This window comes from Rhagoletis zephyria, unplaced genomic scaffold, assembly GCF_001687245.7.
Source record: "Rhagoletis zephyria isolate East Lansing unplaced genomic scaffold, Rhagoletis_zephyria_1.1 Rzeph_scaffold_01968, whole genome shotgun sequence".
NCBI classification, from domain to species: domain Eukaryota; kingdom Metazoa; phylum Arthropoda; class Insecta; order Diptera; family Tephritidae; genus Rhagoletis; species Rhagoletis zephyria.
In genome coordinates this window covers 83,081-98,661 of record NW_016159052.1, presented here as the reverse complement: position 1 = coordinate 98,661, position 15,581 = coordinate 83,081, and the positions used below count along the sequence as shown (strand labels likewise).

Genomic DNA, 15,581 nt, shown 5'->3' with positions numbered 1-15,581 from the left:
CTAAATTCGTCACTTTAGATATAGATTTCTAATGAAAAAAGAGAAATAATATAGTTTTTTTAAGATCGGACTGGTTCGTTTTTGGCGATAAAGATCTTGTACGGAACTAGAAATTTTATACACCAGTCCGCGATTTCCCTGCAGGGTATGCTCGCATGCATACACATAAACATATATACATATGTATGTATATGTACATATGTACTCAAGTATACGAGTATATGTACTTTACATAAATTAAGTAAGGATGTTTGGAAATTTATCATACGCCATGTATACACATGACAGATTTTTCGCGTCAACGAGCAGCAGATATTGTATACACTTAGTAAAAAAAAATACGCGACGTAACGAAAATATTGTTGGGCATTCTCCGAAAATAATAAAATAATGAAGTATATCTAGTTTGGTTTTTGAAATACACACACACAGATAAATATCTAATTTATTGAATTTGTCTGAGGCTGCATGCAGACTTAAATAGTATCGTTCAAAGAAGAAAACAAGTGCTTTTGTCCTCAATAAATGCCTATACCATAGTCATCACTTTTTATCTTCTTCAGACATCTTTCTCTTTTGCTCTTAAGTCTTGGAAAGAGGTGTAAACCAAAGGAGGCCAGATTGAGAAAAAGAAGTATACTTCAAGGCAACTTTGGTTTTAAAACGGAAGCATCGGGCCTTATGAATAAAAACTAAACAACTGCTATTCCTTAAAACTTCAGACCTTTTACTCGATTTATTCAAATAAATTTTAATAAAAGTTTGGAAATTTTAAGAAAAACCAGTTGCTTGGTTTTTATCCATAAGGTCTATTGTCTCGGTAGTTCACGTTCGATCGATACTCTTTGAGCAGATACCATTTTCGAGCTAAATTTGTTAATATATGATATGCTACCAAATGAAATCTCGGTTTTTCCTAGTTCCTAGTATTCATTTGGTATTACTTAGTAAGTTTTTTTTTATTTTTTTGCACCTTTTTGGGTATAGCACGTGGGCGTCTCTTGTCAGATTTGTCGTAAGTGTCTGTTCGCCCAGTTTAAGCTCTTTGGATTATTTCGCATGCGACTATCGATGGAGGTATTAAAGGATTCGATCGTTTTCACTAAATTATTCATTTGATTGAAGTTTTAAATGACTGCAATAATCTTTTGCTAGTTATGACTGCGACTAAAATTGTCTCTTTGTTCATTTGCAGCCTTCTTAAATTATTTAATTAGCAATTGAAGTATTTACTTATGTAAAATGCAGAGCTTCCTTAAAAAGCGTTTGACTTTTAAGTACCTAATAATTATTTTCTAAATCATTAGCTTAGCTTTATTTACAAATATACAAAATGATTGAATTCGGATTCAATTATTCAGTTAAAGCTGCAGATCTGAATAAATAGTCACCAGCAGCAAGAAAATATAGTGAACATTTTTTCAATTCATTTTTTTACACAAAATTTAGCATTTATTTACGACACTACCGTGAAACGCTACGAAACCTATTTTCGCAATTTGGCAAACTCTAAAATGATTTTAGACCCATGGTTCCTTCGGCAAATTTGCTTAGAATTACACGCTTATAGTCGAAAAAACCTCCCATACAAATTGACCCGCCCTAATGTGACAACCACGAAGCAATGCTTAAATTCTGTGCCAAAGTTAGGATATGCACTTCCGTTGCAACGTGGCAATTGTTTACCGCACTACCGTCGCTAAAGAAGTCACACTTAAAAGCTTTAGTAAAAGAATGTGACTTATTTAACGATTTAAAATCACCCCTTTCGATTGTAAAAAAATGTCGTCGCAAAGAATTTCACATTCCATGGTGTATCTCCTTGGTAGACATTTTATTTAAACCTAGCGACGCTATGATTGCGCTGATTTAATTTTTCCGTATGACGGTGTTTATCTTCGTAAACAAATTCTAGTGACGGTTTCTAGCTAAAATTTCACAATTGCCTTCCATTCCCTGCTTTTCCCAATTACTCACACCAAATTTTAGGCCAGTTTGTACGCAGAGTTTTCATATGTACTGTAGATACTTATGCTCCAACGCACTCAATTTTCTTAATTTTCTTTTTTTCCTCATATTTTTCTTATTATTTTTTTATCTATGCCAGACTAAATTCATATTTCACAGTCTCGTTATTTTTGTCCCCATTTCACTTCTTCGCAATAAATATCAGGGTTATCAGTAAACTGAGTTGCCTGTAGTACCTTGTTGCCATCCATCACCTGGCCTCTAGGGTAGCGATTTTTTTCTTTCGATATTATGTGCAAGAAATAATTTACGGCTTTATCGGCGCTCTCCAACTGCCCTGCATTATCCTATTACGCTATTTAGGTATGAGAAGAGAGATTTTCTGTGTCACTCCAAGTTCAAGTGCTTTCTTCGAATATAGAGGATGGCCGCTGGAGTTGACTGGTGAGTAGTCATACCCATACTTAGATGCATGTTTGTACGTATGTATGTATGTACTTGTATACATACCTATTTAGATATCACGGTATTTTCTTTATCAAACTCAAATTACATACATACACATGTACTATGTACATGCACTTCGTCGTTATGCCCCAAACATTTATTTTTATTCGTTTTTTTATTTGGCAGCAGTTAATTTTTTATATTTGCCGTTTTGTTGGTATTTCAGTTTTACATGTTATTTTATTGGGCACAAAATTCTCATATTTACTACCGCATTTCCTTTCTCTTATCTGCCATTGGAAATGTGTTTTATTGTTCGATTTTCTGGGTGTAGTTTCGAACCTAATCGAAGTCCATTTTTATCGTATTTCAGGTATACACTTACTTTTGGGCGCATATTCACCTAAACACAATTTCATTCGTTTATAGATACGGATAACAGTATTTCAGCAAGTGTTTTTATTATAAATACGTATTTCATACAATACATATTCAACTACGTTTTGCGATAATTGTGTCTGGAAATTTGCAAAGAGTTAAAAATTTACGATTTTTCACTTGTCAATTAAATTCTCGAAATTTTCTATCTGCACAATTCTCGAAATCTTTTATAGGCGTGCAAATTTTATAAAAAGGTGGTGGGAAAACTGTTTTCAGAGATTGAAATAATTTCTCAGGTAGGTTTAAAAGTGTATCTGCTCTTTAAACAGAAATTTTGTTCTAAAAAAATTTGTTCGAAGGGCAGATAAATTTTAAAACCTACTGGAGAAAAAGGCTAAAAAAATAATACCGTCTAATTCGCTACGCTTATGTTTAATGTACCTCTTTCGTAAATTTTGCTTAAACAGTTAATCCCCCCCCACAGCAAAAAAGCAAACGTCACAAACCATGAATAATAAAGACAGCAACTGTCATCCAAGGCTTTCATATAGCTGCAGTTTCGTGCAGTGAAGTTCGGGTGTAGTTGAATTTGGTGATAGAGGTCAGAGTAGAAAAAAATGGAAACGGAAAGTACGAGTAGAAAGTTGCTGCTGCTGCTGCTGCAAAAACAATGCGCACAAATCCACTTAATCTCATTAAGCCAGACAGTAGCGCGACATGCAAAGATGCACACGAATTCAAATACAAACACATACACATACATACCCATATATATGAGCTGCTGCGCTTATGAAAGGTATGAGCTTCAAGGATGAAGCTAAAGCTGCGTCAAGGACTCAAATACATACATACATACAATCATTTTTTGATACCTTCACAAATTTTGTAAAATAAAGGATCAAGTATGCGACATTGCTACTTGTGTACATATGCATTAGTATTAGCTAAGAGTAAAATAACAACAAAATGTATTAAAAAAACTAACATATGTATGTGGAGATATTGGTGGAAATCAAAGCAGCTGCGGCTTTAGCAATGTAGAAATGTTTGCCTGAGGTCACATCCGGCAAGGAAATCAAAACCTTGAACGTGCATATCCAGCATTTCCGACTCCCTTACGTACATATGTACATACGGGAGCGTCAAGAAGCTAAGTATGCACGTACGCAGCATGCAACACGCAGACACACTCGCTAAACCTATGTTCGCCGTCCAACATAGGTTGGTTGAATGAGATTTTGCTTGAATTTTTTTATTTCCTCGTTTTTTTTTTTGGAGAAACCCTAAAAAATTGACTGCCTGCATCATACTTAAATTCCAAAAGGAAAGTAACGCAGCGCCATTGGGCAAACGGCTAGCCGTACGAGCGATTAGGCGAATGAACGAGTACTCGTCTTGAATACCTTTCGATTGTGTAAATCGTACTCAAGTGGTGAGCCACAGCTTTAGAAAAGCACCAAGAGGAAAAGCGAAAGTGTCACGTTAAGCGGAGCATATGGAAGCTAGCGCACAGACAAGTAGGCAACGCACCACCGAAACTCTTTTTACATAATTAGGGAAATGGGGCGTACGTGCCGCAAGAGCGTTTAGCTCATGCAAAAGGAAGATAGGAAAGCTGGTGTTCAGGCAGGATTTGGCCGCACGCTCCTTTCGAGCGTTGTTAATTAGCCATGCTCCAAGTGTGTGTGTGTGTGTGTTTGTGGGTGGTCTAGTGGAGCAAGCGCACCCATCTTATTTCCACTGCTGGAAGGCTACTTTGTTGAAGGTTTTCATTTTTCCCGTTTTTGCGATTTTGATCTCGGAGAAATTCCTCGTAAGCGACAATGATAACAACAATGAACAACGTTAACGGCCGAAGCCGACGCACATATGGTTTGTTATGTCTCATTGCTTCGGTCTCGTGCAATAAATCAAAGGGAATTTAAGAACGAACTTAATCCTCCAGCACCAACACAAACACATCCAGCAATATTTTGTGTTGATGCCGATTTGCGTGGGTTTATTGAAAAGTAACTCAATGTGAAAATATACCTATGCACAAAGGGTTATTCATCACTCGCAGGTTGGCTAGAGAATTTCAAAAATTATTTCATGGCGGGTTCTACACAAAATTTCTAAATAATTTTTCTAGCCAAGTTTTCGAATAGTTTGAAGAATAAAAAATAAATATTTAGCGATAAGACAACAAGGAAATCGTTTGCAAGGCTTATGAGAACCGTTGGTGGAATACTGGCATCTGATAAACAACCAAGTTTTTCATGAAATAGCTAGACAGGGTGGTAGCGAAATTATTTCTTAGACAGAGAATGAGGAAGCCGCGAACCCTAAAGGGAACGACGGGGAATGAAGATAGTTTGGAGCATTTTCTCAGCATCTGTCTAGCCTACGCTAAAGTAAAATGGTCCATTTTTGTGTTGGATGTATTGAGAATGGAAAAGCTAAATTCTAGTTTTCTGAACAAACTAGTAAGATGCATAGAATAGTTTGGTAAATTTGGCAGAAGTGTAATAATTTTCCACGCCCTTTTGGGGTTTTCCCGGCCAACCATAGTTCCATTCCATTGTTTGACAGAGTTTCTCCTACAAATTGTAGTGTGCTCTTAGGCGTGTTCGATGCCTGCATTATCTGATCTATGCAGTCCCAAGCCCGGGTGCAATAATCTTTATTTACTTTCGCCTAGGACTAGGAGGATTCTGTACCATTTTATCGTATTTGAACTCCTGGAGCCGAAAAACCCCCAGCCGATAATGTACTACATAATCATAATTTACTGCCAATCAAACTTATCTGACCTCCATGTCATAAAAAAAACAAAAGTGTCAGAGAACTCCAATTGCAACCACAACTGACTGGCTTCAGGCGTCAAAAGAGGAATGCAGAGAATTTGTTTGAAAAGTTTCAATTTCAATTTTATTTCCATTTGAAAAGATCGGAAAACATTATTCCCACTTTGGTGCTTCTATTATGCGAATTGAAAACAATTGTGCCATACAACTTGCATGCCAGCAGTCGAATTCCACTGCAGAGACCAGAAGGCGCTAAAATCCAGCAACAAAGCGGGAAGCGGAATTGGCTGACGCAGAGTTGTATACAAAAAAAAACGCAAATATTGTACAAATGTAAATGCGAATGCGAACGCCAAAGTGAAATGAGCTCACCAATCTATCTGCTTGCAACATTAACATAATAGCGAACACAACAAAAACAATAACCACAACAGCATTGCACCAGAGCAATACATACATACATATGTATGTAATTTGCACTGCCTGGGAGCTGCTGAGTGCTAAAAACGGCATACGTGCGTTGTCGCTGGCGCTGACTGCGTTAAAATGGAGCGATTGTCGGGCATTTGGATCAATTGACTGTCCGTTGTATGGTCCACCCGCCGCTCGGTGGCTAAGCCGGTTGTCCGCTCTCGTCCGATTGTTTGCCACGACTTTGCGGCGGTTAATTTCTACATTTGGCTGCGGCTGATCTATGTGTCATTGTTGCCGTTGCGTTTTGTCTGCTGCCGCTTCGTTGAACAATGCTCGGCGGCAAGCAATCGCAACTAGATATGTACTGGTATAAAAGTGCTGTCAGACGTTGCAATATTTCAAACTTTTCCACGCAATTAGCTGTCGAATTTTACTTTCTCGTGTGAACATCCAGAAAGATGTTTTTGTCACTTTTCGAAAATCAGTTTCAGAAATAAAATCGCTTTCGAAAATTTATTTCAAATTGCTCGTGCTGCACTAGCAATTTTTATTTCTGCTGCCAGTGATGTTTTTTGGTTTTAATAATTTTTTGTAATTAATTTATAATATTTTTAATAATAGAAATAATAAATAATAGCAGATAGTCCCCGGCCTAATTTTTACGAATAACAAATAACCGATTACGCGGCTCACGGTTGCATTTTAATGTTCAGAAATATTGCCAAAAATTCATTCACTGCGTGAACAGCCAACAAGTTTTTTGAGAAAATTTTTCGGAAATTCGCTTTTCAAAAACAAAAAAAGAACTTTCGAAAAACACTTTCTGTACATGCATAGTGTGACTGCTCATGCAATCACTTTTAGAAATTTCTCAACTTGGCAGACTTTTCGAAATATATTGCATTGTCACATCTGACTGCACCTTAACAAAAACTAAAATGTACGTATTCCCGGTACACCGAGCAAGAGTGCGTCCCATTGGTTGGGCTAGCTGGCAAATTTTGAAGCATTAGCCCCCAAATAGAACGCACATACTAAGGTTTATTTAAGTTTTCGCTTTTTGTGTGGGATTTCAGGCTTTCGCGCACTCGTAGCATAAAAACTATAATTTTTTCAATTAAATACGTGACGAATTCCTCACAAATTGCATTTTTGCGTTGTTGCAGGTATCACATAAATAAATAGTTCAGCTTACAGCTTGTATTTTTAATAAAAATTAAGTTCTGTGGATAAAAAAATGTTGGGACAGTAATAGCAATATTGTTGTTTTTTTTTTATTCGCGCATTCGCTCTTAGATGTGTGTATGTACATATGTAGATATGAATGTACATACATATGTATGTATGCCTGTTTATCATAGCATTCAGCAATTAAATTACAACTCAAATATTTCAAAGTTTTTGCTTGCGCGCAAATATTTATAAATTTACAAGCAGAAAAGTTAAACATGCATGAAAATAATTCATTAAGCGCTCAAACATGAAATTTCATAAATTTACAGCATTTTTACTCTTTTTGCATAGACCATATCGTCCCCTTAATTCACAAAGGCCCTAACCAACACTTTTTTCGAAAGTACGTTTTTCACAGATTTTGGAAGGATATATAAAATACACCTTCACTAAAAATTTTAAAGTGTTAGTACCATTATTTTTTTCGAAATCGCCTTGCAAAACCACCTTTCTATGTAGTTGAGTATTTTTTTTTGTGTTATTTTATATTTGAGTGTATATAAATTGCATAGTGTAAATTAAAACATGATTGAACTTATTATTAAGAGTTTATTTATTTTTTTTATAAAAAAAATTTGCTCAAAATACCATTTTCCGCGTTAGTCCGTAGTCCAAACTAAAGTTGAATGCACCGTTAATTTGCCACCTAAAAGTGTAGCGGTAATTACTCATACACATACATACATACACACGCCTGTGCTTAAAATACTACAAATACATGTCTGTTAATTTTAACAAATTGCTTAGTAGCGGCAATGCCAAATTTTCCGCAAAATGATAAATTTGTATGTAATTTTCCGAGGGAAATTTTCTTTTTTTGCGAAATTTCGTGCCCATAGTTGTTTTTGCTTTTGCGAATTCCCGAAATTGCTTTAAAGACGTTTGTGCATAAACTTAGGAATTCGCAAAATTACATTTTCCCATCGCTTCGCCGTCGCGCTCCCACTCCCGTTCACTGCGCTTTTTCGCGCTGTGGCACATTTGTAAACAAATATCGCACTGGCTGTAGTTGAGTTGTTTATTTATAAAATCTTGCTGTTTTCAGCGTAGAGTAAAGGCAAATTTCAAATCAAAATTCTTATTTCCCGAAAGTCTTTGCATTCTTCTTTTGCCATGCTTCTGTAGCTCAAACCAAACAAGAAAAAATAAAAACCTCTTTCCGTTGCTGCGTTGAATTTTAGAAGAGTTTCCCAAAGCGTTTTTTTTTGCAAATATTCATTTTATTTTTATTTTTTATTTTTTTTTTATTTTCTCTATGCATATTTTGCGCGCATTTTCCACTTATACTTGCACTGGCTGGCATTTTGTTATTCGCATTAAAATTTCTGCATCGCTACTTTGCTGAAAATAGCGCCAGATGAATTTCACTGCTGCAGCAAACTGTTGTTGTTTCATTTGCCAGAGAGCGGCACGCGACCCGCTGCTGCGTCACTCTACCGCTATTTCGGTGCCTCCGCCTCCTTTCCCCAGCCTTTGGGCCTATCATGTTTGCACTCTTACTGCAATTTCAATTCTAATGCAAAATTAATTAATATTCTGGTTGCTGTGTTTGTCTATTTGTTTTCATTTATTTGTGGGTTGTTTGTAGATTTGCATGCAGTGTGCTTGTTTGTAGGTATGTGTCTGTCTTCCTTGTTTGTGCTGGCAAGTAGCTTAATTAAAACCATGCACTAAAGCGGTCGTCAGCTGGCGCATAGTGAACACACACATATGCATACAAACACATAAATAAACAAAGCTGAAATTAAAGTTAGCAAATTGCACTTTCGCTCTCTGCCTTCTTTGTTGTCTGCCCACACACACACACACATGCAGATCGATGCGAACTGGCCGCTTGTTTGATGATTGGCTTTGTTGGACTCCACATTCTTTGTTCTTCTGTAGCTCTTTTGTTTACTTTATAATTTAATATGAAGTTTTCATTTGTGTGCGATGCATGCACTTAATATCTACATACACACATATGTACAAATGTATTTGAAATTTGAGAAGTCGTGCAACATTCCAAAGGTTAAATACATATATATACAATGAAGATGTATGCGGAAATAAAGATGAAGATTAAATATGAAAATAAAGGCAAACACAAAAAGTGGTCAATTGATTCCTTCCCGCTCTCATCGCCGCCGTTTCTGTAGCGAGAAGTCGCTGGTATTCGCCATCGTTGGAGCATCGCTGCCATGCAGATCTATACAGTTTCGGAAGGTCTCCCATCTTCTTACTATTTAACCGCGGCTATAAGGGCCCTAAGGCTTCGGAATCATGGTTATATAGATTTGTCTGCCTCACTTATTGGCATCTCAAGGCCATCTCTGTTCATCTCATCAGCTGCCAAAGATGCCACGAATTCACTACCTGCATTTTATTGATTTCATAGCCGCCTGTCTATCGACGAAGATTAACTGTCTACTCTATAGCATACATCACAGCTTGGAAGACTCTGCAGCCGTATCGCACAGCATTCTACTTACGAGTATTTGCCTATCGCATCGCATTGCCCTTTCGAATCGCATTACAGACTACTGATCTGCAAATCCTTCAAGCAGAAGCCGTTACCGGAGCTGTGACCGTATTCGGCGGTGTGAAATCCTTTTCCTCAACGTAATCAAGTTTCCCTGCCTTAGGGATAAATATAACCCAACCTACTTCAAAGCTTTCGGGTCGTCGATCTAAGTTGCCCTAGCTCAGCGTTCCAACTAAGTATTACGGCAAATCCGTCTCGCTTCCCTATTCAGTCCCCTATATGTAGAGGTCATGCCGTGTAGGCGACATATTTTTCTCTCCGCTGCTTCGTGACATTCCTCGTCCTACAAGTTGTACTTTCGACCTCACTGAAATCCAAGTATTACCTATTCGGCGACGGTATATAATGACTGGGTAATGTAGCTCCACTGAACGCAAGATTCGGGATTGAGTACAGCATTTCCTAAAAACAACTATGCATCTTGTCTGGGTATAATGCCGCAGCACACTTGTCATTACCCTCACGCTTTTATTTACGTAAATGCTAGCCACTTGAACTGTCCAACCGATTTATGTAAGTTCACAGGCACTTATCAGCTGTGAACTTGTTCTTTTAACTTTTTTATTCTACTTGAATTGCCGTTCGCTAATTTTTAAATTTGTATCGCGTGGGCGCGTCAAAAATTTCAATTGCGCTTTCTCGACACAATTGTCGTCGCCGATCTGCGTGTTTGCCGCTTTACGCCCTGGGGTCATTTGTGAATTTGGTGTACTTGACTTTTAACTTAGCGTTAAGTTGTTAACAAATTTCACAGACACAAAGGCGAGGGTGTGCTTGCTGCCCACCTACACACATATATGCCACGTCCCCGCCTTCATGCAACGCTCGCCGCTAACTACTACCGCGACTGCTTTACTGTTGTGGTAGTAGTGGTTAAATAATGAGAAGCTGCTTCTGTCGTTAAGTGAAATGATGAAAATGCTAATGTACGTCGCTCGTGCGCTTCTCGTTGTATCTGTCTTACTCTTATCACTCACATTATCATCGTTTCCATTTTCCATCAAGATGCGACGCCGACAAATTCATGGTCGTAGCCGTTGTCTCTTCCAGCGTGGCTGTTACTTTTGTATTTCGTACTTAATTAATGGCATGACATGAAATCGGTGCGCAGCATTTTACTATCGTCTCCCATGTCACGCGCTTAGCCCCGAGGGCTTTGTTGGGTCGCAGAAACTACTCTTTCTTGCTTTTTGCTACGAAATTCGGAGGGACCATTAAAGTAAAGATGGCCTTGGAAGGTCGTACAATTTTTTGTTTTTTGAGTTTTCAATTATGCTCTTTCATACCAGAACTTTACATCGTTTAAGCCTCTTTCATTACTTGCTTTAATAAATGATTTTTTCTTTGTAATAATTTCGGTTTCGGTTGCACGAAAATCCGCTAAAGTGAGCTAACAAAAGATTGAGTGCCCAAAACGAAAAAAAAAATTCAAGTGAAAATTAATTTATTGGCTTATATTTCGCTACATTTCCCTCAACTTGCAATTGGATACAGCTTGCTTCTATCTTCGCAGAAATTATGCTTACCAGCAGTTGCAAGGCGAGAAAATTACCCCAAAATACAGCGAATATCCTAAACATAATAAATTAATTAAGGGCGGCGGGCCACTGAATCCCGAAATGCCATGATTTGCAACAAAAACCTTTATATACGAAAAATTTACAACAACAAAAACATCACTCATTCTCAGCTATCCACCTACTGGAGTGATTGACTGACAAGCAAGCTGGTGGAGTAAGTCACTTAGTGCCCTACTGCCTGACTGACTTGAACCTCGAACAAAAAGTAGCGAAGGGGAGATATAATGAATGACCTAAGCAACTGAGAGTGATAACTTTGTGAGCAAATTCGCCAGCCAACACCATACCAGCAGCGGCTGATTCAAAGCAGCAAGAAAGTCAAAAAATTTACTTCATTTGGTGGCTCTGCGGGAAAGCAGGCAGCCCGGCTTGGAGCAAAACAGGGTCCCTTTTTTAGAAATCTATACCAAGGAATTGACTTTGGTTGGCGTGTGGCAACAGCAAGGGGGTGAGAGCGTATAAAAAGCACTCACAATACTTGACAACATAGCAAATGAGTTGGAAGACGAAGAAGAAGCAGTAGCAGCAGGCAGAAGGTGAAGTTGCAACAAATGCGTACTAAAGTTGCTAATTTACGGGTGCAATCACCCGTGCTGCCACCGCTCCAATGGTCATTTTCGTATTAAACTGCAGCCTTTCTACTTTAACTAAGAACACAATTTTCTTCACTACTTCTGCTGCAGTTGATTTACTTTGTCTTTCAAAAGTATGCGACTTGTATGCCTTGTGGCGCTTACACAAAACGCGCACACACAAGCAATTCCGAGTTTTTCTACCGCTCCGTCAACTCTCGAACGCTCAATGCAAAAAGTTGTGCCAAGTTCTTTGCCCATTGCCGCGCTGTCGGTTCGTTGTCCAGGCACGCTTTGCCAGCCAATCAGTCTCCTTCTCGTTGCCGTTAACATTTCTTATGCCTCATCAGTCTTTTCACTTTTCACTTTCCAAGTTGGCCCCTTTCGCAGCAGCGGCAACCCTGCGCTAAGATCTCCGTGCCATCAACCCCGTCACCTTCGTTGGCGCTTTGCAAAAGTTCATTTATTTTCCGCGGCAGTGTTTTATTATGCATTTCCTTAACTAATTTGTTTTTCTTGAGGGCTTTTCCTTCTTGTCACGCTCTCCCTCGGCCTCAGCTCATAACTACCATGCTGGCAGTGGTTTTCTTTCCTGTATTCATGTATATATTAATGTTCATACAGTGGGGAGCAAAAATGAGTAATGGTGATTTTTGTGAAATATTTGCAAAGTTCATTAAGTTAAAATTTTTTATTATTTTTTTATAAAAATATGGTTTATGTATATTTTTAGCAAAACTACTTATAGAAATCTTCTTAAAATTCAGAATAAAAAGTTCAAAATGTTAATGAAAGCTTGTATAATTTTTCTAAGCTCTGTATACAGTTTGAAAGTTTGACTTCTATAAGTAATAATAATAATCGATTGGCGCTTACACATATGTTAGTGTTTGGCCGAGCTTCTCCTCTGATTTGTGGCGTGCGTCTTGATGTTGTCACACAAAGGGGAGGGACCCACAGTTTTACGCCGACTCCGAACGGTGATTGTATTTTTATGAGAAGCTATTTTTCATGGCAGAAATACACTCGGAGGTTTGCCATTGCCTGCCGAGGAGCAACCGCTGTTAAGAAAAAATCTTTTTTCTTCCTCTCTTTTGCGATGTGGGTTAAAAATATGGTTTGTATATTTTTTTAAAATAACAAAAAAAAAAATTGCTTTAAAAACCTTGAAAATATTAAAAAAAAACTCACAATGTACTCATATTTGCTCCCCACTGTATGGACATATGTATAGTTTGTGCTTCAGCCTTGAGGCAGTTATAGTTGTTTTCGTTTTTTTTTTTTTTTTGTTTTGTTGCACTTGTACGTGTCTTTGTCTTGAACCTGCCTTGGCTGGCAGGTGGAAATAATCTTCCGCTTGATTGTTTTCTTTGCTCTCATCACGCTCTAGCGTTCGTCTTTGCCATTGTGGGGCGCAGCTCTTCGCTCGCTTGCATGCGATTTATGTATTTGTTTACTTTGGCCAAGTGTACGGTACTTTAGTTGGTTAGTTGGCATAATAATTGCACAAAGGTGTTATAAGTACTCATAATGAAAGTAATGGCACACGCTGAGCACGAGTTTAAGGCACGGTGCACATTAGAGCGATGCGACACGCGCAATACCGCTTGCGGTGTGATAGCAAACCGTGTGGCTCGGTCGATACGCAAGCGATATTATGTCGTCGCAGTGTCGCTGTCGTGAAAGTGTGCACAGTTTTTATCGCTTCGTACCGATTTCCACGTACCTACATAGCATGTCGATGTCGCTTTCATATCGTATCGCCTATCGTATCGCTCTAATATGCACCGTGCCTAACGGAAAAATCAGTGCTGAGGGTAATGGGGACAACCAGAAGAGGCAGGCGTATTTTAAGGTTTGTCCAATGGACTTTAAGCTACGCAAAATTCATACCAGAAATGTTTTAGGTGTGAATCAATGTTTTGCAGAATTTTTTTTTTTGCATTGGAGATACCATACTATTTATGTATGTAGAACACTACTCGATGTTTAAGCACTCTCCTTAAACCATTTGCCTAATTGCTCACTTCCTTATGCAAATTTTCATATTACCTGTAAATCTGCAACAGTCACACTGCCTCTGCCACAAAGTCGCTTATTTCTAGAACCCCTCCCACCGTCTACACATCTATCTACATGGGTAATATTCTCATATTGCATGCTCGTTAAATGTCAAATTTTAAATATAAAGGAAACATTCCGCCAAACGACTTCTCGTAAAACACATGAACACGACGCACTAACACAAGCGCATCCGTGCAATTTTTGTTATCGCGTGCCATAGTTGTATTTATTTTTTTTTGCAATTTACTTGCGTGAAATGTTGAAAATGTTGCCATATTAAATTCATAGCTGCTGTTTTATGTGATTTTGTATTTTTGCTTCTTTTTCTTCTTTCTTTCATTTCAACGGGGAAAAATGTAATTCAACTAGAGCATTTTTGCGTAAAATTTTTTTTTCTTTAATGCACGCATAGAATATGTGACCACAAAACTCGTAAAAGACTTAATCACACGTCGCTAATTCTCCTGAAAGTGTTCTTAAGTACAACATCCTTAACATTTTGAAAGGAAAATGTATGTACATATATAATTTCGTCTTATTTTGCACCCTCTTTTTTCGTTCGCCCTCAGCGCTTCACTTGTCCGCATCATTAAATTCGAAAGTTATCGTAGCGTTTCACCAAAGATTATGATTTGCACACTTGGACCGCGAAGTTGTCGGTGTAAAAAAAAAAAAAAAAAAAAAATTACCTAACCAAACGCAACAAAACAGCAAATGAAAACACAGTCTTCTAAGTGCTAAAGAAACGAGAAACCAGACACCGAAATATATAAAAGAGCTTACGCTTAATACGCTCATTAACTGTAATTGCAAAAAATATTCTAAACGCCTTAATAATCCGTACAACACAAACATAATGCACACGCGTACATACCCCGCAGGAAATGTGACTTATAACTACCCCAGCAGCTAAATATAAGTTTTGAATTTGTTATTTTCTTCGGCCGTAACTAACTACTTTACTAAGGCAATGACCGCAAATAGCCAGGCAATAAGTGTCAACTAACTTGTAACTAGCTACTTTGGGACATAAAATATCAATAAAAAAGCATGCATTTAAAAACCTACTTGAGAAATCAGTCCGAACTATTCGATCTTAATTTTATTCGTCCTGAATTCGAAAAAGCATCTGTGAAGTGCAAAAAGTGTATTCAAAGTACTCCTAATTACGTCTGCATGACTTTACCCTTCACTTAAACTTAGCTAATAAAAGTGAGGTTTTCACCGAAATCCCGCAAAATTGTTTACCGCAGGGTATGTATGCTTCTATGTATGTACATTATGTTCCCATACTCGTCGCTGTGTTCGTCGCTCAGCGATGACAATAAAACCACAATTTTCATCTACGCCTGCTTGACTTGCAAATTACGCAGAGAATCGTCAAAAAAGTTATTGTTGCAAGCGCATATACAAGTAAACACAAAAAATCATTCACACACGTGTATGCATGTATCTACTCTTCTTCTTCTTTTTTGGCGCTGTAACCGCCTAAGCGATTTTGGCCGAGTTCAGCAAAGCACGCCAGTCGTTTCTCCTCTGTGCCAACTGACGCCAATTGGAAACGCCAAGTGAAGCCAAGTCCTTCTCCACCTGATCTTTCCATCGCAGTGGG

General features: G+C 38.0%; 1 protein-coding gene across 1 annotated transcript in view; it reads left to right on the top strand.

Annotated features, from left to right (window-relative positions):
• The first annotated feature begins 13,562 nt into the window (after window positions 1–13,562).
• Window positions 13,563–15,581, top strand: part of hppy (MAP4K3-like protein hppy) — a 58,321-nt gene continuing 56,302 nt past the window's right edge. Inside the window, exon 1 of the mRNA XM_017619830.1 lies at window positions 13,563–13,760. Coding sequence (XP_017475319.1) covers window positions 13,563–13,760 — 198 coding nt within the window. The remainder of the gene's footprint in view (window positions 13,761–15,581) is intronic.